This window comes from Camelus ferus, chromosome 17 (genome assembly GCF_009834535.1).
Source record: "Camelus ferus isolate YT-003-E chromosome 17, BCGSAC_Cfer_1.0, whole genome shotgun sequence".
NCBI lineage: Eukaryota > Metazoa > Chordata > Mammalia > Artiodactyla > Camelidae > Camelus > Camelus ferus.
In genome coordinates, this window is record NC_045712.1 from 32,443,944 (window position 1) to 32,469,172 (window position 25,229).

At 37.1% G+C, this 25,229-nt stretch overlaps 1 protein-coding gene across 11 annotated transcripts in view; it reads left to right on the forward strand.

Annotated features, from left to right (window-relative positions):
* Positions 1-25,229, forward strand: part of GRM7 (glutamate metabotropic receptor 7) — a 769,980-nt gene that overhangs the window by 223,411 nt on the left and 521,340 nt on the right. For all 11 annotated transcript variants that reach the window (XR_004312244.1, XR_004312243.1, XR_004312246.1 and 8 more), the window contains exon 2: positions 8,480-8,696. Coding sequence is in view for 6 of the 11 variants with exons in the window: in XM_032458837.1 (XP_032314728.1) it covers positions 8,480-8,696 (217 nt within the window). In the remaining 5 variants the exon portion in view is untranslated. The remainder of the gene's footprint in view (positions 1-8,479; positions 8,697-25,229) is intronic.

Below are 25,229 nucleotides of genomic sequence, written 5' to 3' on the forward strand. Positions count from 1 at the left end.
TCATATGATTAACCTCATTTTGGGGGTAGAGAATAATCTTGTCTAGCTTTTTTTTGTTGGGGGAGAGGTAATTAGGTTTACTTAGTTTTTTTAGAGGAGGTACTAGGGATTGAACCCAGGACCTTGTGTATACTAAGCATGCTCTCGGCCACTTGAGCTGTACCCTTCCCACTTATCTAGCTTGACAGCAGCTACGTGTATTGCTGTTTTGGCTGCTATAAACCACCCGAAAATTATAACTTTCGCCTGAATTTCTATGTTTCATAAGAAATGGGGAGAGACAAGTTCTATCTCCAGCCCTATTTCTAACATTTTCCAATAGGGAGTTGTGTAAGATATTTAGGTTTCCCGCCCTTCCCCTGACATAACCATCATAATTATCTTCACTGTCATCATTGTCAGTAACCACACCCTTATATCGTTTCCTTTCAGACATTTCCGTAAGAAACACCTTTTTTTGGTCTGTGAATTCTGACCATGCCTTGATATCACATCTTGCTTGTTTCCCTTGGTCTAGATCAGGTTGTGTGATTCCCCTTGCATCAGTCATGTAGCTAAAGGAATCCTGTGTCCTGAGTGGACAACTTGTGTCTGTATCTGCAGTACCATCATCTCTAAACTACAGAAGCTCAGGATGAGGAAGGCAAAACAGTGAATATTCACGAAAATAATATGTGTATCTATTATAGGTTGTTGCAAAAATTCATGAGATTATATGTATAGAGTATTGCCTATCCCAAAGCCCAGTATATATAGATATTTAATCAAATAATAATAATAAAAAAACCAGATAACATTATTTGAAATACGTACTAGACACATTTGACTTGCAGTCTACACATAAAAGGACTTGGTTTTAAGGAAACGTTTCCTTCCACTTAATAGAATGTAGAAGGAATTTGGTGTTATGCCATTAAAGAAATGAAAGGCAAAGGAAAAAGATTTGCAACCGTTGATGATAATCTTTGTCATGAGTAATTTAAAGTCGAGTGAAATTCCAGACTTTAAACTAATTCAGAATTATTAGTCATTCTTTAGTACTTTGAAATAAATAAATACTATCAAAAATCAGAATTGAAGCCCAACCAGCCTATTATGAGCAGAGATGTTACCTAGGGAAGAGACATATATAAATCTTTGAGAATGATGCTTCAAAGAATAAGCCTGAAAGGGTTATTTGACCATTTTTCCTTTTTTGAGGGATCCATATCAATAAAGCTTAATAAGAACTAAGAGTGAAACTACTGCTAACTGTGAACTTAATAATGCCCCACTGGGAGTTCATTAATATCTCAACAGGTACACTGAAGCATTATCTTAATTGCTCATGATACTTCCAGAAAATGCCTTTTACAAGTTTTGTGGCAACTGCCCTCTGGAACGAGTGTTAGTACATTTTGTATTGCCTTTCTTAGCTGTGTGAATTCCCTGGGAATATGGGACTGCAAACCTCATTTAGCTTTCCAAAAATAAGAAGTTCCCAGGTGACTGACTTTGTTATAGGCACTGCTCTTATAATATAAAGAGGAAGAAGCTCAAAATGCATGAAACCATTTTCAGATCTTTCCTTTTTACTTAATTGAAATGGTTCCTTCACTTTTATGAATGTTTAGGTATTTATCTTTGATGACAATTGAGCTGGTGTTGAAATAGTGGTAGCAATTTGGATTTTTAAAATATTTATAATAACTTAATCTCGTCTACATCTGGCCTTGGGTCTTCAGTTATTTTGACAGATGTTGACACTAAGATGATGCTTAAAGGGGTGTATTTCTAAGCCCATGGGATTCCTTTGCCTTTACAGAGATTAGGGGATGAAATTAAATTTAAAAGGGTTCTATCTTGTTGACATTTGGAAGGTGAAAGTACTTCACATATGATAATATTTGATTTTGCATGTATTAGAAGTGACATAAGATTGCTTTTTCTAGATGTGTTTAATATATTCCTTCTCACTTCTTTTTCTTTTTCTTTTTTGAACTGATAATGGCAATGTTAACAAAAAGTAAGGGCATTTAACTAGAATTGAGAACCTAGGACCCCAAACACTAATTTCTTCTTGCATCTGACAGCCGAGCTGGTGCCAGAAGGAAGAAATACTAAGGAGACAACAGGGCAGGATCACTCTGTTTAAAATGATAAACCCTAGTATGTCTTGTAGAGTTAGACAAACTCTGAGTACTGTGGTATCTGTTGCTTGGAGTTGTCAAGTCTTAGGCCTAAGAGAAAAGAAACCAGAGTGAACAGCCCCCTAAATGACTCCCTAAGTCTCTTTACCTTTGAACCCCCATCCATTGTCAGTTTGTCCTATATTCCAATGATGAAGAAAGAAATCCCTGGAGAAAATTTGCCAGGGAAAAGAAAGAGTGAGAAAAGTGTTTGCTCCTGTGCCCGGGGCAGACATAACTCCTAAATGATGTGGGTCCTTCTGGCCCCACAAACTGTGTGCATGAAGGACTCTGTTCCCTTAGGATTAGTCCATTCATTATTTTACTGGCTTACTCTTTCATTCACTGAATAATGATCAGGTTTGTATCCTGTACCCAGTATAGTGCTTACCAGTGATGATAAAATGTTGAACAAGGTCCTTGCCTTCCATGAGGGCAAGTACTGTCTAAGAAAGTTGCGAACAATAAACATAATTAAGCAGATAATTTATTAAATGAGAGTTGTGACATTTGTTACCAAAGAGAATTAGTGCTCCAGAACTCATCAGTTGTCCTTCCTGTAACTCTTACTTTCTAGGGCAAACCCTGGAAAGGTCAGGAGAGAGCCGTGAGCGCCTCATAGTGATTGGTGTGTGCCACTAAATAACTGGATAGAATGTAACTTGATTCTTTCAGTCCCCCTAAAAAATTCAGTCACCACAATCACTTGTACTGGTGAGATATGAATACTGATGACTTGAAAGTTTTTACAGAGTATAGGAGATGTAAATTATTTAAATGTCTATTTTAACTATTCTTGAAATTAATTTTCCCCTAACCTGTTTTTTTTAGATTTACAGAAATTCTTAGATATGCATAAATATTTTAAAAGTTAAATTACAGTGAATTGGGCTTTTCTTTTCTATTTTAAGAATAATATATGGGTTTGGGAAATGTCACATCTGGTGACTTGAAGAATGATGGTTTTTATTGCTTTTTACTGTTTGCTTTTCAGTGTTTGAAAAGGGTCAGGAAAGTTGACTTCTGCATAAATTTTAAATGATAATTTTGAGGTGTGAGACCTGCTTTGTCTCAAAAATCTTGATTACTTGAAGCTAGTTTTCTATCTTGTGATTAGTGTTACCTGACTCATGTCTTGGGAGAAATAATTGGAGAAACAGAAGATTTTCTTTGAAAAAGAGACTTAGTGGAGGGAAATAATTTTTCAACTATTTGAAGACACATGTGTACTGTATGTTCTAGCTAAGACTATATTTAGGAAAAATAATTCTTCATTTGATCAGGAGTTTTTCAAGAGTAAATACTAGTTGGTTTTAAATGCTCACTGTTAGGAAATAGGAAAAAGTAAAGTTATTTTCAGCATTTTCATTCTTATTTTCCTGGAAGATCTAGCTGATGTAATTAGAAAAGAAAACTAAATGATTTCTTGTAATATGGCTTAATTACCTGGAAATCCCAATTAAAAAAACCCAAGGTAATTAGAACTAATAATTTTAATAAGGGTGTAAGTCATAAAGTAAACATACAAAAATTAATAAATTCATATATGCCAGCAATGAATAGAAAACAAAATGAAAATTTTATATCATTCATAATTCAATAAAAATAACAATTATCTGGAAAGAAAGTTAATAATGTGCAAGTCCGACATGGAGAAAGTTATAAAATTTTATTAAGTGAAAAGGATGAACAATGAAATAGATTAAAAATAGGTATTTTCCCATAGGGAAAAATAAAATATTATAAATGTATTCCAAATTAATTTATAAATATAATGTAATTCTCATCAAAATTTTAATAGAAACTTGTGAACTTGAAAATATTGTATGAAAGTTCAGCTAGAAAATTAAATGTGTGATTATCCAGTGGTAATTTTTGAAAGAACAGTTATGAAGTGAGAATATATTCCAAGTATTATAGCTCTAAAATAATCTAAGTTTATCTGAGCTAAATAGTAAAGCACTGTCCCAAGATTCAGAAAACAGAGAAGTGGAATAGTGGAGAATACACCCCAAAGACCCAAAGGTATTTAAAAATTTAATATATGACAAGATATGGTCTTTGCTATCAGTGGTGAATGAGTAATTAGTGCATGGTGCTGCAGCAAGTAGTTAACTATTTGAGATAAAACGTATAGATTGCTGGTCTACATTATATAACAGTGGCCAGTAATTTCCACACAGGGACATATTTAATTGTAAATCTCAAATATTTGACATTTTGCTTGGGGGGTGGGCTTGAACAATATTCTAAGAACATACTCATTATGTCTACAGAGACTTGAATTAGCGCTGAAGATTTTTTTTCTTCTAATGGTAGGAGAAACTTGAAAAATGCTTAATCATTTAACGATAAAGGTTAGATTTAGCTTAGGAGTAGTTTAGCAGAATATTATGCTACCGGAAAGAAAGCGAGAGAAAAATGAAAGGTGGAGGGAGGGGGGAAGGGAAAGGAAGATGAGATTAAGATTCAGGTTTCCATAATTAAAAATACATACGTACATACCACATGACACACACAAAAAAGATAGAGACTTAACAGAATGTTGACAGGAATTAAGGCTTTAAAGTTATTTTCTTGTCTCTGTTTCTCTTTTTCATAAATGATATACGTATTGTTAGTTTTATAAGAAAAATTACAAACTCAAACACAGTAGATTATAGATGTTTTTAACCCTATTTGATATACATCATTATCCATACCATTTTTGTGTGATTTTTATAAAGAACAAAGAATAACAAATTTTTATAAAGAATCAAGAATAACAAAATATGATGAAATGAAGGTTTAGACCTACAATAAAGATGTTTTGGGTTTTTTAATTGGAAAATGGAAAGCTTAAAGGGAGATGTACTATTTATTTTTATACAGCAGAGTTAGGATCATACTAGATTGTCTTCATCAAAAGATCAGTTCTGCATTTTCAAAGGAGACTGGCAAGAGGGGAGAATTTCAATAGCAGAAAAAGAAAGTATAGCTAGATATCAAGGGCAGTGTGTCAGTTAATCACTAAAAGTGACTAATAATAATTTGGTCAGTTTCAGGTACCAGTTTTAATACCCACTTCAAAATAATTACTATGTAGGCTTAAACTTAGTTTGAAAACAAGTAACTAAACATACAGGATAACAGTTTAATAAGTATACAGCCTGTTTCATAGGTTGTGTACATGGGTTCTCCATCTCTTACTGCTAGGAGGGATAGCCTTACACAGTTATATTTTTATCTCAGAAATGAAATCCACTAGATCTTTCATTCCTTATTCTGGCATCATTGTATGCATAGTATGGAAGTGAGTGCCATTGAATATAGGTTGTATGTATGATCCTCAGGAGACATACATGACTTAAGCCAGTTCCTCATTTATAATAGAAGAGATAAAGCATGGAAGAGATAAACCACCTATAGTAACCATTTTCAAAGTGTGCATGGTAGTGAGGAAAAAATCTGTTTCACCAGGATTTTCTTTGCTAAAATGTTGGGCACAGTTTAGAAAATGCATTTGCATTGGAGGTATTTCACAATTGCTATGTTTTACAGCAACGATATAAATACAAATTTGAGTAGAGGGCTGGATATATCTTTATTAGTACACCTTCACAGGTAGAAAGGGATTTTGGCAGGGAAGGCATCTGTGCAACAGCACGAGCATTTTCCATTTCCACAAGTTGAAATTGATGGAAAAATACTGACATGCTTGGCTTCTTTACTTTTATCTCTTGTAAGAAAAGGTATTTCTCTCCCTTCCTCCCTCCCTCCATTTTTTGTCCAAAAGCTTTATTCAGTTAATTTTTCACATAAAATTTATAACCCATGAACTATAAATGAAACATAAGGAACTCAATCCGTTTGCATAGTTGTATGAACTTTAATAAGGTGTTTAAATATAATGTTTGAACAACAGCCTAAGAGTGACCTATAAAATTACTTTCAGTGGCTCAATAGTCAGTGTTGTGGACAGAAATTGGCCTGGATTCCAGTAATCTACTACTCTTCCTTGTTTTATGCTGATTATTAAAATGTTTTAGTAACAATTTATCAGAGTTTTTAGTTTTAGTAACAAAGTATCAGAGTTAAAGAGTTCAGAAGTTTGCATTGGGCTGTGTCTGGTTTGAGTATTGCTCTCTATCTTACAACTTTGTGACTTGAGGTAAGGTCATATTCTCCTTTCAAGTCTCAATTTCCTCTCTTGTAAAATGATTTAATAATAGTATAGTATCATATCGTATAGTGAAGAATATTTACTAATGGTTAGATAAGGCAATACATGAAACTTTTACAACATTCTTGGCATGTGATGAAGAGTTAAATAGTAGATACTATCTCTAACACAATAATGATAGGAATATGTAAACACATTTTCTTAGGATGATGCGGAAAATGTTTTTGCTAATGCATCAAAAAGAACTTGGAAAGTCAAATGTGGAGAATGGGTAATCATAGTAAGAAAACACACATTTTTCTCTCCTTTGATTGTCATTACCCCCATAGATTAAGTGCCCATGCTGATCCAGGCATCATGCTAAACAATGCACATTTGTATTTCCTGCCTCTCAAAACAATCCTGCAGGAATTAAGGTAGCCAACTCAATGAGGTGAAATACTCACCAAAGTAAACCTAGTGAACAGAGAAACGTCAGGCTTTGATTTCAGATCTTCTCAAGGCCAAGTCCCATTTTATTTGGATTGCACCTCACTGCCCCTAGAACTGAGGAGTTCCTAAGATGAAGACCATCAGGAGTCTTGAAGGCTCTCTCACACTGGCTTTGGACTTTCAGTCAGGGACACATGGCCTGCCCCTAGTGGTCGTAGAGCAGAACTGCATCAGAGCTAGGCTGCATGGAAAATAGTGAGTCCTCTGAGGGACCACTTGACTTGACTGTGATGGTAACCAAGAAAAACTGGTGGAGAAATGAGCTGTACAGAAGTGGTGCCCAGCTTTGAACAATGGCCAGTGGATAAACTTTAGGCAAATTGTCCTGGAAAGAGAATAATAGGTTAATATTGATTAGAATGTTTAGGGCTCAAAAGAATTAAGAGTGTAGCTTTGATATTTTGGAGCAAAGACTTGGACTGTTGGGCTTTGTCTGAGCAAAGATCAAAACTGGTTTTTAGATCCATGAGCAATTCTTATGATAAAGCAAGGGCAAGTTCTGGAGGGTTTACAACCAGAATTTTGTAGGAGTTGATCACTCTTACGATCAGTGTACCAATCATGGTCTGCTGCATACTTGTGTTAAGAGAAAGCGCTAGGAGGCATTGTGTTGTGAAAGTAACTAGCTCAGAGATCCTGAAATTAGGCCCTAAGTCATCATCTTTGAGGTCTTCTCAGGTATTTGGGGTCCTGGACAAACATTTTTTTTAAGGGCCTGTTTCTATATACATAATTTGATTTAACTGAAGTTAGCCTGTGAGGACTACTCAGGTGTCTAATCTCACATGATCCTAAGAAATAAATACTGTGCCAGCCAAGGGGAGTAATCTGCTTGTTAGGTTTCCCTCTTGGAACCAGGTTCCTGCTGTAGGAGGATCCATATAGGCACAAATTCTAGAACCCCTTGAAACATCTGAGTAATCCACGTGAAATAGAGAGTTCTCTAAAAGAAAAAAAGCGGGGGCAGATTAGAGGTCCATGTGGCTTTACCCAGACTGTCAGCCCTCTCTCAGAATCCAAATGGAAACTTAGATAATTTTGAGAAAGGCCCTCTGAAGTACAGGAACCATGAAGCGATGGCATTGGGTCAAGGAACCCCCTTGCCTGGGTCTAAGGATGCTACTGAGCTGCGTTCATTCATTGAGCTTGTTAATGGGAAGAAGAAAGTAAATAGTGCGTCTAGCTTGCTTAGATATGTCCTCACAGGTGATCAGCACTCAATCAGTGTTAGACAGTAATGACATCCATCAATATTCATAAGATGTGTCAACTAAGACGATCTCTGTACACACTCCAGTTAGGCTTTGTGTGTCTTTTGTTTCTATCAGTTTATGAGAAGTAAAGCATGGTTCACAATGTTAACCAGAATGGTTCTAATTTTTTTTTCTCCTCACCACCATGACCTTTGTAATTCTCATCCCATCCTCATTCTTTTCTCCAAGAAGAGAAAATAAAATGCCAAGGCACAAGAGTAGATGCTTTTTGTGCCATTAGGAAGTGGTTGGTTGCATTTAGGTGGTCTACTATTCCATGTGGTGTTTGGCAAAGCACGCTTCCTCTTTGGAGCTCAAGCTCTGTGTTTAAATTGTCGTAAGTATAAATGAATCTCTCACATCCTGATGGTGTGCTCTCATGCAGTGCTTTCTTGTCTTTTCAGATCCCCCAGATTAGTTATGCATCAACGGCACCCGAGTTAAGTGATGACCGGCGCTATGACTTCTTCTCTCGTGTGGTCCCACCCGATTCCTTCCAAGCCCAGGCCATGGTAGACATTGTAAAGGCTCTAGGTTGGAATTACGTGTCTACTCTCGCCTCTGAAGGAAGTTATGGAGAGAAAGGTGTGGAATCCTTCACGCAGATTTCCAAAGAGGCAGGTAGGAAGAGATTACAATGATCAAGATGACCCTCTTCCAATGTCTTTAGTTTGTAGATTTCTTTCGATCTTTATTAAGCAAACGTTATTGCTAATCACTCGATCCCTACTCTCACATTCCCCACTGCCTATGAAGTAAATCTGTAATATCTTCATCCACAACACTTTGTTGTTTTTGAAAAGAATGTCTTCAAAACAATGAAACTGAAATCCCTTGAAATATTACTAGAAGAAATAGAGAGGAAATAGAGTGTACTGAAACTGTATCTTACTACTGTGTCATGGATAATAGTGTGGATACAGCCGGTATATGGAAACCTGAGCATGTATGGCTAAATGTGCCTCTTCATGCATGCCTTTCCTTCTGCCCCTCTCCACAATGGGGAGAATTGTTTAAATTACAAGTACCCAATCATAGTGACACTTTGCTTTGAAGGCAAATGACAGTGAGGGTTCTGAACGACTTGGCCAAAACAAAATTAAATCAATTATCCAGGCAGTAGAACATATTTAGACAAATAGTCTTTGAAACTAGATTCTCTTGAGAAAGAGGGTTCTATTTGGTAGCATTTAGAGAAGATTCTTTTATGTTTGTTTATTTAGCTCAAAATGGAGGTAATGAGTTTAAATATTTGGCCAGCTGGCTTCCATTGGGCAGATTTTGAAAAATGAGACAAACTCTTCAAACTTAGGAATCCTGACAATAAATATGCTGGTTTCCCCATATGGAAATATTGGATCTTGTAAACATATTTTTTAAAAAAAACATGCTTGTGTATTCCTAAAAAGTTCTTACGCTAAAGTTGGGTCCTCAGTTTTGGTGGTAAGAATATTATCCAAAGTATCATTGACCAGAGTAGTTAACTAACCTTAAAGCATACAAGTAAGCCAGGTAATAGAAATGAAGGTTTGTTTCATGTGGAAAGTTGTCATAAATCCTTAAGACATGGCTTTGAGTATTTGATGGTCAGACGACAGATAGACTCAGTTGTATAAATGCCCCAGTTTATAGATGGCATGTCTGCATGTGGCTACTGAAAGGAAGGAGCTGGACTTGCTTATGAATCTTGTGTTTTTAACTCAGTGCCTCATCATTGATTCTAATTTCAAAAATTCGCTGGAGAGCTGAGTCATACTCTTCCTTGTGACTGAAATACTCTCACCTTTGACTGCGTAGCTCCTAGTCACTGACAGATCTCCCCCGGAACACCATTTCTACCTTCAAACAAACACATTCACAGAGCATCCTTAATTCTGCCTGCTTGGTCTTGTGTTTCTAGTGTCTTCTCCCACAATACTGATCACATGTTAGCACAGTTTGTTGTTGTCATTTCCTATCCGGTCCCCTAGACTCTAAGAGAGATCATGTCTGAGTCACTGCTGTAGTCTCAGCTGCTGTGTTTCTAAGGAAAACGTTTCTGGTGTAATTCAGTGAGAAACTTACGGATTAGGAAATAAATCTTAACTCTGGCCTTGTGTCTTGTATGCTGTGACTTATAGGACTTGTTAACATCCAAATTCATGGATCTGTAAAGAAAAACTCATCATTTTTGATAACTGTGTTTTTATATGTCTCTGTTTTTTTGACTTCTGCTCTGACCAAAATAATGTTATAGGCTGACTTAGGAACATATCTAAAATATGGGAATAATAGCCAAGATGAAGAGAAAACAGAAGTAAGATAGTGAGGTAATAAATAAAGCTCAGAAATAAAGTTTGAATACCATCTTGTTCTACATAATTACTGTAAGTAGATCTCAAATTTAATAGTGAACTTTGTTCTAGACAAAGAAAAGGGCACTACCCACTTTGTTACAAAATGTACAATGTTCATAAGGTCAGAATTATGTTGATTGTTCAGTAAAGGACAGAATCAAGACAAATATTTGCATTTATAAAAGACTATATTCTATAGACAGGTCAGTGGTAAGTTTCATATGTTTTTTTATTCCTGGTGTCACTTGGTGAAAGCTTAAGTTGTAAGAGTCTACTGTATAATGACTCTTCAAGGAGGAGAAGCCCTTGTAATACTGTCTGAACATCCTGGTTCATAATTTTATCTAATCATACATTGAAATGCTCAAAAAGAAAATCATGTTATTGGCAGCCATTATTTATTTTTTTTATTGAAGTACAATCAGTTACAATGTGTTGATTTCTGGTGTACAGCACAATGTCCCAGTCATACATAAACATATATATATTCATTTTCATATTCTTTTTCATTAAAGGTTATTATAAGATATTGAACATAGTTCCCTATGCTATACAGAAGAAGATTTTTAAAAATTTGTTTTTAATAGATAGTGGCTAACATTTGCAAATCTCAAACTCCCCAATTTTTCCCTTCCCACCCCATTTCCCCAGTAGCCATGAGATTGTTTACTATGTCTGAGAATCTTTCTGTTTTGTAGATGAGCTCATAGTGTCTTTTTTTTCCTTTTTTCTTTTTTTTAAATTCCACATGTGAGTGATATCATATGATATTTTTATTTCTCTTGCTGGCTTATTTCACTTAGAATGACGATCTCTAGGTCCATCCATGTTGCTGTAAATGGCATTATTTTATTCTTTTATGGCTGAGTAATATTCCATTGTGTAAATATACCACAACTTCTTTATCCAGTCATCTATCAGTGGACATTTAGGTTGCTTCTGTGTTTTGGCTATTGTATATAGTGCTGCTATGAACATTGGGGTGCGTGTATCTTTTCAAACCAGAGTTCCCTCTGGAAATATACCCAGAAGTGGGATTGCTGGGTCATATGATAGGTCTTTTTTTTGTTTCTTGAGGAATCTCCATACTGTTTTCCATAATGGCTGCACCAAACTACATTCCCACCAGCAGTGAAAGAGTGTTCCCCTTTCTACACAGCCTTTCCAGTATTTATCATTTGTGGAATTTTGAATGATGGCCATTTTAACTAGTGTGAGGTGATACCTCATTGTAGTTTTGATTTTGGCAGCCATTTTGTATGAAATCCTTCAATCTGAAAGCCTTTGAGTTTAGGGATGAGAGTAACTAAAAAGTCAGCTGTAGAAATGCAAGAAAAAGCATTGAGGATTCAGGTAAAGTCTTACAGATCAGTCCTTCTTCTCCTATAAGTAATATGATAGTTGACATGTATTTATAATAAATTTCATTGGAATCGTATATGCAATTAATTTAAGTGAATTCACTTGTGTGCTTAATAACCACTCTTATGTCCCACTCCCTACCCACCAAAAAAGATGAAATAAAGAAAAGGAGGGGAAACTATAATTTAAAAGATGTGTGGTAAGTCTACTCACTCAGTGTGTACATTACTTAGAAAAAACCCAAGATACATGGTTTCCTGAGAGGAAACATGATTCCATCATTTCTTCAGTGAATGTCACTTCTGTGGGCTGCTTGCATTGTGAGCATCTTGCTAGCCCAAAGGTAACTCCAGTATATAGAATAGTATGAATTCATATTCCATGAACTCTGAGCAGAATCCAACTACCTCCTCTGATGTTCAGTCAAAGAAACAGCAATATAGTCTAACTAAGAATAAAGGCAAAATAATTTGAGAACTTTGCCCTAGTGGAAATTTGGGGAAGTACACATACTTAGGGAATTTTAGGGAACCTTCAAGGGTAATTTTCAGTGTTCACTTTTTCCTTTGCCTGTTGATTCTAGGACCTTACTCTGAACAAAAGGTACAAGCCCATGTGTACGTGTAGGAGAGGCAGTGTGGCATGTGGATAAGCAAGGACTATGGTATCAGAGACCTGGATTTGAATAATGGGCCCCATCATTTCTATGCTGTAAAACTTTTGACTCATGATTTAACTTTTCAAGCCTCAGATTCCTCATGTAGAGAATGAGGGTAGGGATGATCAGGTTGGTAGAATAAATAAGATCATGTTTGGGGAACACGTCACACCCAGTGATGCCTGATTATCAGTGGTGCACATAGTTTCCATAAATGAGTAGAATTGTTGCTTGAGTTTGAAAAGTTTGAAAATAACTAGAGTGATAGTTAACATTTTCTTTTAGTTTTTAGGTTATTTATATCTATAAATAAATATATGTATTATATATACCTATAACTATATAAGATGCAGTGCAAATAACAGCTGAGTTACTTTTCTTACTAGTATGTTTCCATCATGTAAGAAGCATAACAAGAAAAAGAAGTGAGCTATTCAAGTTGTCCTATGTATGTGGGGGGTGGGGTTGTGTATGTGTGTATATGAGAGAGAGACAGCAAGCAAATATAAGCTCAAAGTCCTGGCAGGCTCCAAGGACTTCCTTCCATTCTTTCTAAAGAGTTTGAAGATTGAGATTCTTCTTTATAAATATTTATAAGAGCTTCACTCTTTTGAAATGCTTTATTTTAGTTCCAGACTTTAGGTTTAAGTCCTGAAGCACAGGCTGCTTCTAAAACTGGAGCCTGAAGTATCTCCATGCACACAATCTGAACAGGGGGTGAACTCTCTTTTGTCAGACTCCAGTAGAACAAATGAATACAGTAATGTCAGAAAAAGAAGCCATCCTTCAACAGGAGGCCACCTAATTTGTCTGGGACATGTAAGCTTACATACACTTTCTCTAAGCTGTCAGAGGAAACCTCAATAATTCTCTTCTCATGTATAGTCCTGGGAGCTTTAAATATGCATGGACTCTGCTCCTTGTTGAACTTTCAGAGAGAATTGTAACATGATTTTCTCAGATGATGAGATTTTTGTAAAACAGTTATATTTGCATAAATTGCCCTGTTTATCTGAATGGATGCTCATGCGACATCAACAGAAGCAATTTATTGGTTAATATCACAGAGAATAAGAGAATATTCACTTCCAACATGCTTTACAATTCAGGTCAACATAATAAACTAAACAGAATAAATTAGACATAAAGACTCCTTTTTCTAAGTGAGGGTCAGAGTAAATGCTTATGATAGCATAGGGCAGTAATACATTATAGATCTTTTGAATCAAATTTGAATCAAGGATTATAAGAGTAAGGACATCATATATGTCTCTTCTGGTTTGCCAGACAATTTTCAAGGGAATCCCATGACAACTGCTTCACAATGTGACACCAATAGTCATGATTTGTTTCTGCCACAGTATCATGAGACATGTCAACTTTTCAAAACCAGAATGTTTGAATCATCTTTTGGTATTTCATGCCAGTTACTTAGCACAGTTCTTTAAATTGGTCTTATAAAGTAATTATCATTATTAGGTAAGCTCTAGAACTTCTGTTTATTTAATACTTTGTCTTGACCTAGAAAATTGTTTCCTAGAATAAGTACGTGAATATTGAATTGACTATTAGTAACTAGTATTCAGCCCTCAGTGGTTTTAGACCTCAGCAACTGGTTGGATTTGTTCATTGTGGGATTCTGTTCTCACTGTAGGGTTCTTTGCTTCCCTCTCCTTCACATGTGCAGTATTCTCTTTCATTGCATGTGTTGTCAATCTTCCCCACCTTACTGTTAACTTCTGTAAGGTCAAGGACTTTGCCTGGTGACACTACCATCTAGCCTAATTTTTGGTATATAGAAGACATTCAATAAATATTTGTTAAGGTAAAGAGGAAAGGAAGGGATAATTGTATTTCACCCTTTGCCTTTTAGGAAAAAAAAGGCATGCTGATAAAGCCCTTAGGACATGTAATTTTTATGGTATATAATTTTGTGTCTTGTGGGTCACAAAAAATTATATCCTATATCTGTTTGCTCCAGTTTGTCCCAGTTGCCCTGACCCTGAATGTCCTCTGCCCTTCCCTCTTACAGTTCCCAAGTGAAACTTAACAGCAGTGTGATGTCACAAGGCTGTAAGTCCCACTACCACCATCTCTGTTTCTATGAGGATTTTCTTCAATTTATTTCAATTATTTATTCCATTATTTATTTATTCAATTGTATTCAGTTATTTGAGAGTTTTCCAAGTTTTTAATTTATCTGTATCATGATGAACATAGAATACTCTGAGGCATTTTAATATCTGATTGTAGTATTTCCTTAATGAGCTGTTCAGCGGTCTTAGGTTAAATACAGGTGTTGAATGAGAACTTAATTTCAGAACAAAAAATTGCAAGAAGTCTCATAAAATCATTTATTTTCAGTTGTGCTTAAAACTAAACCATAATTTTCTCAAGAAAAGGCTTTGTATTTTATTTTTGGGGACCCTCAGTGGTTAGGACAGCATTTCAGATCTTAACCCATCCCGGATTTGTTAGCGTATCTTGAGTATGTTCCCTTATCCCCATTAGTGTTACAGTTACTTTAGTTCCAGGCCCTATTTTATTTACCTTGATTTATAACTACAGTTATTCATGCCTCCAGATAACCCTTCCAGTACCCATTTCTCTGTGATGATTATCTTTCTAAAATACAAATAAAGCCATTTTCATTATCTGTTCCTGGCTTCCCTAACCCCAGAGGATTAAGTAAAAGATGTCTAGCTTGGAAAGTAAGTCTTCTCTGATCTGGTGTTTGATTTAATCACCTGATCACTTCATACTTCCCTATCATCTTTTTTTTTTTTTAACATTTTTTATTGATTTATAATCATTTTACAATGTTGTGTCAAATTCCAGTGTTCAGCACAATTTTTCAGTTATTCATGGACATATACACACTCATTGTCACATTTTTTTCTCTGTGAGTTATCATAACATTTTGTGTATATTTCCCTGTGCTATACAGTGTAGTCTATTCTACGATTTTGAAATCCCAGTCTATCCCTTCCCACCCTCCACGCCCCTGGTAACCACAAGTCTGTATTCTCTGTGAGTCTGTTTCTGTCCTTTATTTACGCTTTGTTTTTGTTTGTTTCTTTTTGTTTTTGTTTTTTAGATTCCACATATGAGCGATCTCATATGGTATTTTTCTTTCTCTTTCTGGCTTACTTCACTTAGAATGACATTCTCCAGGAGCATCCATGTTGCTGCAAATGGCATTATGTTGTCGGTTTTTATGGCTGAGTAGTATTCCATTGTATAAATATACCACCTCTTCTTTATCCAGTCACCTGTTGATGGACATTTAGGCTGTTTCCATGTTTTGGCTATTGTAAATAGTGCTGCTATGAACATTGGGGTACAGGTGTCATCCTGAAGTAGATTTCCTTCTGGATACAAGCCCAGGAGTGGGATTCCTGGGTCATATGGTAAGTCTATTCCTAGTCTTTTGAGGAATCTCCACACTGTTTTCCATAGTGGCTGCACCAAACTGCATTCCCACCAGCAGTGTAGGAGGGTTCCCCTTTCTTCCACAGCCTCTTCAGCAATTGTCATTTGTGGATTTTTGAATGATGGCCATTCTGACTGGTGTGAGGTGATACCTCATTGTATTTTTGATTTGCATTTCTCTGATAATTAGTGACATTGAGCATTTTTTCATATGCTTTTTGATCATTTATTTGTATGTCTTCCTTGGAGAATTGCTTGTTTAGGTCTTCTGCCCATTTTTGGATTGGGTTGTTTATTTTTTTCTTATTGAGTCGTATGAGCTGCTTATATATTCTGGAGATCAAGCCTTTGTCGGTTTCACTTGCAAAAATTTTCTCCCATTCCGTAGGTTTTCTTCTTGTTTTATTTCTGGTCTCCTTTGCTGTGCAGAAGCTTGTAAGTTTCATTAGGTCCCATTTGTTTATTCTTGCTTTTATTTCTTCTAGGAGAAAATTTTTGAAATGTATGTCAGATAATATTTTGCCTATGTGTTCCTCTAGGAGGTTTCTTGTATCTTGTCTTATGTTTAAGTCTTTAATCCATTTTGAGTTGATTTTTGTATATGGTGTAAAGGAGTATTCTAGCTTCATTGTTTTACATGCTGCTGTCCAGTTTTCCCAGCACCATTTGCTGAAGAGACTGTCTTTATTCCAATGTATATTCTTGCCTCCTTTGTCAAAGATGAGTTGACCAAAAGTTTGTGGGTTCATTTCTGGGCTCTCTATTCTGTTCCATTGGTCTATATGTCTGTTTTGGTACCAATACCATGCTGTCTTGATGACTGTAGCTCTATAGTATTGTCTGAAGTCTGGGAGAGTTATTCCTCCAGCCTCTTTCTTTCTCTTCAGTAATGCTTTGACAATTCTAGGTCTTTGATGGTTCCATATGAATTTTATTATGATTTTTTCTAATTCTGTGAAATATGTCCTGGGTAATTGGATAGGGATTGCATTAAATCTGTAGATTGCCTTGGGCAGTGTGACCATTTTAACAATATTGATTCTTCCAATCCAAGAGCATGGAGTATCTTTCCATTTTTTAAAGTCTTCTTTAATTTCCTTCATCAGTGGTTTATAGTTTTCTGAGTATAATTCTTTCACCTCCTTGGTTAGATTTATTCTCAGATATTTTATTACTTTGGGTGCTATTTTAAAGGGGATTGTTTCTTTACTTTCTTCTTCTGTTGATTTATCGTTAGTGTAAAGAAATGCAAGTGATTTTTGAACGTTAATTTTGTAACCTGCTACCTTGCTGAATTCTTCAATCAGCTCTAGTAGCTTTTGTGTGGACCTTTTAGGGTTTTCTATATATAGTAACATGTCATCAGCATATAATGACACTTTTACCTCTTCTTTTCCAATTTGGATCCCTTTTATTTCTTTCTCTTGCCTGACTGCTGTGGCTAGGACTTCCAGGACTGTGTTGAATAGGAGTGGTGATAGTGGGCATCCTTGTCTTGTCCCAGGTTTTAGTGGGAAGCTTTTGAGTTTTTCACCGTTGAGTACTATGCTGGCTATAGGTTTGTCATATATAGCTATTATTATGTTGAGATATGTTCCTTCTATACCCACTTTGGCGAGAGTTTTTATCATAAATGGGTGTTGAATTTTATCAAATGCTTTTTCTGCATCGATTGAGATGATCATGTGGTTTTTGTCCTTTCTCTTGTTGATGTGATGTATTACACTGATTGACTTGCGTATGTTGAACCAGCCTTGTGTCCCTGGGATGAACCCCACTTGGTCATGATGTATAATCTTTTTTATGTGTTGTTGGATTCTATTTGCTAAAATTTTGGTGAGGATTTTGGCGTCTATGTTCATCAGTGATATTGGCCTATAATTCTCTTTTTTTGTAGTGTCTTTGCCTGGTTTTGGTATCAGGGTGATGGTGGCTTCATAGAATGAGTTTAGGAGTATTCCCTCCTTTTCAATCGTCTGGAAGAGTTTGAGAAGGACTGGTATGAGTTCTTCTTTGTATGTTTGGTAGAATTCCCCGGTGAAGCCGTCCGGTCCTGGACTTTTATTTGTAGGGAGGTTTTTAATTGCTATTTCTATTTCCTTTCTAGTGATCGGATTGTTCAAGTGTTCAGATTCTTCTTGATTCAGTTTTGGTGGACAGTATGTTTCCAGAAACTTGTCCATCTCCTCTAGGTTATCCAGTTTGGTTCCATATAGTTTTTCATAATATTCTCGTATGATATTCTGTATTTCTATTTTGTTTGTTGTAATTTCTCCATTTTCCTTTCTTATTTTGCTAATTTGTGCTCTTTTTTCTTCTTTGTGAGTTTGGCCAGAGGTTTGTCGATTTTATTTACTTTTTCAAAAAACCAGCTTTTGGTTTGGTTGATTTTTTCTATGGTCTTGTTAATCTCTACTGTATTTAATTCCTCTCTGATCTTTATTATTTCCTTCCTTCTGCTGCTTTTTGGGGCTTTTTGTTCTTCTTTTTCTAATTCATTCAGGTGGTGGGTTAAATTGTTTATTTGAGATTGTTCTTCTTTTTTGAGGAAGGCTTGTATCGCTATAAACTTCCCTCTTAGCACTGCCTTTGCTGTGTCCCATAGGTTTTGAGTGGTTGTGCTTTCATTATCATTTGTCTCAAGGTATTTTTTAATTTCAACTTTGATTTCCTCATTGATCCATTGTTTTTTCAATAACATATTGTTTAATCTCCATGCTTTCCTTTTTTTCTCCTTTGTTTCTCTGTTGTTGATTTCCAGTTTCATGGCATTGTGGTCAGTAAAGATGCTTGAGATAATTTCTATCTTCTTAAAACTGTTGAGGTTTCTTTTGTGCCCAAGTACATGATCGATCCTGGAAAATGTTCCATGTGCACTTGAAAAGAATGTATATCCTATTTTTGGGGGGTGCAATGCTCTGAAAATATCCACCAAATCTAGTTTTTCTATTGTAGTATTTAATTTCTCTGTTGCCTTGTTTATTTTCTGTCTGGAAGATCTGTCTAGTGATGTTAATGCAGTGTTAAAATCTCCAACTATGATTGTATTCCCATCAATATCCCCCTTTATCTCTGTTAGTAATTCTTGTATGTACTTAGGTGCTCCTATATTGGGTGCATATATATTAACGAGTGTAATATCCTCATCTTGTATCACTCCTTTAATCATTATAAAATGTCCTTCTTTATCTTTCTTTATGGCCTTTGTTTTAAAGTCTATTTTGTCTGAAATCAGTACTGCAACACCTGCTTTTATGGCTTTTCCATTTGCATGGAATATCCTTTTCCATCCTTTCACTCTCAATCTATATGTGTCCTTCTCCCTAAAGTGGGTCTCTTGTATGCAGCATATTGAAGGTTCTTGCTTTATTATCCAGTCTGCCACTCTGTGTCTTTTGACTGGAGCATTTAGTCCATTAACATTTACAGTAATTAATGATAGATGTGTGTTTATTGCCATTTTGAACTTATCTTTGCAGTTGAATTGGTATATCCTCTTTGTTCCTTTCTTCTTCCTTTTGTGGTTTGGTAATTTCCCTTTGTATTATCATGGATTTTATTTCATTTTTGTGACTCCTTTGTAAATTTTTGGCTTGTGGTTACCCTTTTTTGTAAATCTATCAACCCATTACTATAACTGTTTTTATTAAACTGATAGTAACATGATCTCAAACCTATCCTACTGTTAAAAAAATTAAAAAAGAAAGAAAAAAATATTCTATATTTCCCTGCCTCCCTCTCCCACTCTCAGTGATTTGTATGTCTTCTTTTATAATTTCATGTTTACTTTATTTGTAATTCATGAGTTATCACCTTTCCAGTTGTGTGTTTCTCATTTCTGTAGCATCCTGCTGCTTTTCTATTTAGAATAGCCCTTTCAATATTTCTTTTAGCATGGGTTTAGTGTTGCTGAACTCCTGCAGCTTTTTTTTTTTTTTTGTCTGTGAAACTCTTTATTTCTCCTTCTATCCTCAAGGATAGCCTTGCTGGATAAAGGATCCTAGGCTGCATCTTTTTTTCATTCAGGGCTTTGAGTATATCTTGCCACTCCCTTCTGGCCTGTAGTGTTTGTGTAGAGAAGTCAGCTGAGAGCCTTATGGGGGTTCCCTTGTAACTTACTCTTTGCTTTTCTCTTGCTGCCTTTAGAATCATTTCTTTATCCTTGACTCTGGCCATCTTGATTATGATATGTCTTGGTGTGGGTCTATTTGGGTTCTTCCTGTTTGGGACCCTCTGAGCTTCCTGTACTTGGATATCTGATTCCTTCTTTAAGTTTGGGAAGTTTTCAGTCATGATTTCTTCAAAAACCTTTTCAATCCCCTTTGATCTTTCTTCTCCTTCTGGGACCCCTATTATGCGAAGATTGGGACGCTTTATATTATCCCATAGGTCCCTTATGCTATTTTCATTATTTTTTATTTGCTTCTCTTGTAGTTCTTCTGAATGGGTGCTTTCTATTGCCCTGTCTTCTAGATCACTAATTCGTTCCTCTGCATTATCTAGTCGGCTTTGCACAGCTATTAGATCATTCCTCATCTCTGTCAATGAGTTTACCCATTCTACTTGGCTCTTCTTTATAGCTTCAATTTCATTTTTGACATATTTTATATCTCTAAACACTATCTCTTTTAATTCCTTCAGCAATTTGATCACTCCTTTTTTGAAATCTTGATCTAGTAGGCTATCGATGTCTATTTTGTTGATCTTTCTTTCAGGGGATTTCTCTTGTTCTTTTAATTGGGAAAGGTTTTTCTGCTTCTTCTTCTTGCTCATACCTCTTTGGCACTGTGGTTTATGGAGTATCAGTTGTTTATTTTGGTCCTTAAGGATTTTATCTATCTGATGCCTATTTAGGAATAGAACTTAGGAAAAAAAGAAAAAATAATAAGAGAGAGAGAGAAAGAATTTTAAAAGAAGGGGGAAAGAGGGTTTGAAAACAGTGTATAATGAATAATAGAAGAGTGAGTTGAAGCAGACTATTAATCGGGTTGAGACGTCCTTTTAAAACCTTTACAAAAAAAGGGGGGGGGAGATGAATAGATGTATTTGAAACCTGTGTCTAATCAATAGCAGGACATCAAAACCCAAGAGAAATAGAAATGAATTAAGAAGTAAAGATTAAGAGAGTAATAGAAAATAGAACAGGTAAAAACAGATTTTAAAAAAGGGGGGGGGGGGGGGTTTGTCGGTGTTCTCCTGGAGTCTGTGTGCTTTTAATGTGAAGTCTTTCTGTCTTCGTCCTGTTTTGGAAGCTCAGCTTGCTGTTTTCAGAGGCCCTCCGTTGGCGCCCTCTTCTGTGCTGCTCCCAGCACCTGTCGGCAAGCAGATCGCGCCTCCTCCTAACACTGGGTCAGGTGCAGCTCTCTGCTGTGGGCGGGCGGGTCGCTGCCCCTCCGGATGCCACAGTCAGATGTTGCAGACTGGCCGGGTAGGAGGGCGGGTCGTGCCCCCTCCCAGCACCTCGGTCAGGGGCTGTGTTCCTGCCCGAAAGGCGGGGGGCCGCTCTCGCTCTACCTGCGCCGCCGCCTGTAGCTCCGCTGCTCTGTGAGGCTGCGCGCTCCGCCCTGGTCGGCGCTCCGCAGGTGGGCTCGGGGAAGACCGAGGGACAGCCCTGTCCCTGCTCCGAGCCAAAACCCAGCTCCTTGTTTGTCTTTGTGGAGCAAGTTCTCTGAGGGACCAGGATGGAAGGATCCTATCTGCCCTGGGCTGCAGGCCAGTCTCAGTCTGGCCTTTGAGGCTGCTAAGCCCTTCGGTGAGGATGCAGGTTTCGCCCCCGCCCCCGCCTGGGTGTTCAGCGGGGAGGATATGGCGGCTGTGCCTGAGCCCCGCCTCTCTTCCCCCGAAAACTTTCTGTGGGTTTTCAGAGATGGGGGTGTGCACCCTTCCCCCGAGAGCACATCAACCTTGCTGTTTTATGGAGGGCCCAGGTTGTTCTGCCCTGTGCACCCACAGCCACGGCGCGCAGCCCCTTGCGTTCCCCCGGGGCTGCCTCCGTGCAGTCACTTCCGTCCTCCGCCCGGCTTGTGCAGCCTGGCCTTGCCCGACGCTGCCGGCCCGCGTCTCAGGCTGGGTGTCGGGGGGACGCTCTGTGCCCATTTAACTTAGTTCTGTTAGTCAAGGGCTGCTCTGTACAGATCCGAGCCTCGGAGGCTCCCCCTCCGTCCTGCTGGCCTTTCAGTGGGAGAGGGGAGACCCAGCGAGCGAGCGCCAGTCCTCCTTTGCCGCTCCCTCCCCGCGGAACCCGTCCCGCGCTGCTTTGCCTTTTGTTCTTTCTTTTTTCCTTTCTCTTACCGGATTTTTGGGTCTTTATCTTTTGAAGAGGGCGATGTTCTGTCGGAGTTCCGCAGGTGCTCTGGTTGGCTGAGTGGGTCTGTAGATGTGGGTCTTGGTGTATTTGTGGGAGAGGGTGACCTGCGAGCGTCCTTCTACTCCGCCATTTTCTCCGTCTCCTATACCTATCATCTTTAATTCCCACCTCAAGCCTCCATACATACACTCCTTGCCCCACCACATCCAACCTTCTGTGAGTATCAGAATATTCTGTCTTTGTAAATGCTTTGATTTCTGCTTGGGCTACCAGCTAACTACAATTTCTTTTCCTAAAATGTAACACCTTGGAAAAGGTTATCCCTGGCTTAGTCTTCCTTCATGGTCCTATCTTGTATCACACTGTGTACATTGGCCTATTTTAATAGCTCAACATTTAAAAGTCTCTCTCTGTGAGTGAACTCATAGAGAATGACCGTTTGCACACATCATGATGAGAGGATGAGCCTGGATATCACTGTGGAGCTGAAAGGCGAGAGATTTGTGTTCCCAGCCTCCCTTGAAGTTAGGGCACAGCCATGTGCCCCAGCCTTGACTAATCAGACATACTCAGACATACCAACCATAGATTAAGGAAGAACTAGAGACACAAAGAAGTAGGAGCAATGGAAGACCCATTTTGTTGACCAACAGCAGCAGTGACATCTATGTTCCAAATGTAGGTGTGGTATCCAGCATAAGCTGGCAGCTGTAGTGTTGTCTCCAACTTCCCATTTTCAAGAGTCTCTGCAGCAGTGTCCCAGCTAACTTGGTTCTGTGATTTTTTTTTTTTAGCTTTGATTCTGATAGCCTAGTCATCCTTTGTTTCAACTCATTTTTTTGCCTTTGGTTCTCTGGCCTCCCCAATGATTCTATAGATTTGCCAGAATAATTTAAATAAATTTTTTTCCACTTATTCTAGAGATACTTTATTTCATTTGTTTGGCTTTTACCTTCACTAATATAATCAAAGAGCGTTGCTTCTAGAAGTTTCATAACACCATGTGTATAACTATCATGGAATTTGTTGAATGTCATTGTAATAATTGTAATCTAATTATCCTCTCCCATTTGAATGTAAGTTTATTTTTTTCTTCCTGTTTTATTAAGGTGTAATTGACATACAGCTCTGTGTGAGTTCAAGGTGTTCAACATGAAGACTTGACTTACATCATGAAATGATTACCACAAGTTTAGTGAATATCCATTATCTTGTATAGATACAGAATAAAAGAAATAGAAAACATTTTTCATTGTAATGAAAACTCTCAGGACTTAGTCTTTTATAAGCTCTCATATATTACATATAGCAGTGTTAATTGTGTTTATAATGTTGTACATTATATCCCTAGTACTTACATATCTTAGAACTGCAGGTTTATACCTTTTGATCGCCTTCTTCCAGTTCCCCCTCCCTCTACCCGTTGCCTCTGGTAACCTCAAATTTAACCTCTTTTTCTATGAGTTTGCTTGTTTTTGAAGTGAAGTTGACCTACAGTACTATTTCCTGTTACACAATGTAGTGATTCAAATATTCTTTTAAAAATCTAAGAGGTGATGACTCCAAGGCTGTGGCTGGTACAGTAAAACTGGCGGAAGTTTTTCCAGTTCAAATTTTTTTTTAAGTTACCATAAGATTGCTATAATACAGTGATATTATAGAAGAAAAATAGGATAAGAAATCTGGTGTGCATCTCTGAATATTTTATTTGGGTAAGATATTCTTCCAGGGTAATAATGATAAGTAATAATTATAGTGGTAACAGCAAAGAGACAAAAAGGTACCTGCTTTCCAAGAGTAGAAACATGTGAGCTAAGCAGTGAACAGAGCCTTATTGGGGCATGCTGCCAAGGAGAACTTTGGAAGAATGTAGATGCTTAACTAAGCTGCAAGGGTAAGTAGGAGTTAGCAGACAAGGCTGCCCGAAATGGGGTAGTGAATGCATATTAGGAAAAGAAAGTCATGTGAAAAAATCCAAAATAAACTTGTTTAATGATATTTAAATTTTTAAATGTATAAGAGAAATAGCATCATTTTGAAAACTTTTTGACTTAAATTACTAGCTGGAAAGTGCTCTTTCACACAGCATGAAAACTATTGCAAAAAATGCTTTGGCTTTTGGTCTAAGAACTTCGGTTTCTGGCCCTAATTCCAATGATAACTGACTGTGAGCCCCCATACTTATGCTTTGTGTTGCAGAGTCATCATGTATTCATTGAGAAAAGTAGTCTTTCTTGGTTCAGAGAATTCTCAGATGAATATCACCCAGGTGCAAAGGATGGGTTTCTTCCAGGCAATAGATTGTCATTTTTGATGTGAGACTCAAATGAATGATAACAGTGTTTTTGCTGTGGAGGAAATAGTGAAAAATCATATCTCAGCAACTCCTTCTCATTTCTTCCACCTTCCTTCACTGCACATGAGCAACATGGAGGAGTGTGAAAAGATTTGAAGATGAAATGAACTCCTCCTTTACTTATTGACTTGGGTATGATTATCATGTGTTTCATGTGCTAAGGAGAGAAAGGACATGGGATTCTGGCATTGAGGTTAAAGATGTGATGAAAAGGAACATAAATCATCTTTCAATACAGGAGTAGGGATTCAAACATAGAGAATTCTTCTGAACAATAGAATTTCTTGGTCTGGTGAGTAGGTGGGAAGAGAATCGTTGTTCTGGAGTAGCTTAGGTTAGAAAGTAATCACACTTTTGTAACAAGTTCATTATACCACTAAACTTTTGAGGCAGAAAGTTTGATTTATTCTCCCAGTTTAATGATACTGCATTTAACCTTCAAGTGAAGCTTTCTTTTCCCAGTCTTTGCAAGATGTTCTTTGGCAGAGACTCCTAGTTTCAAATCTCCTAGGTTTTTGATAAATGTCAGCAAGAGGGGTAAATCTTAGTGGAAAACAAATATGGGAAGAATGCTAGCTTATAGAAATGGAGCGAACTATATAAAACCCAAGTTTAAGAGCTTATGGGACAAGCCTATGGTTTGCTTGTAGGAAACTGGGACATCTTGATTTTGAGTCCCTCTAAGGCTCTGCACAGTGAGAAA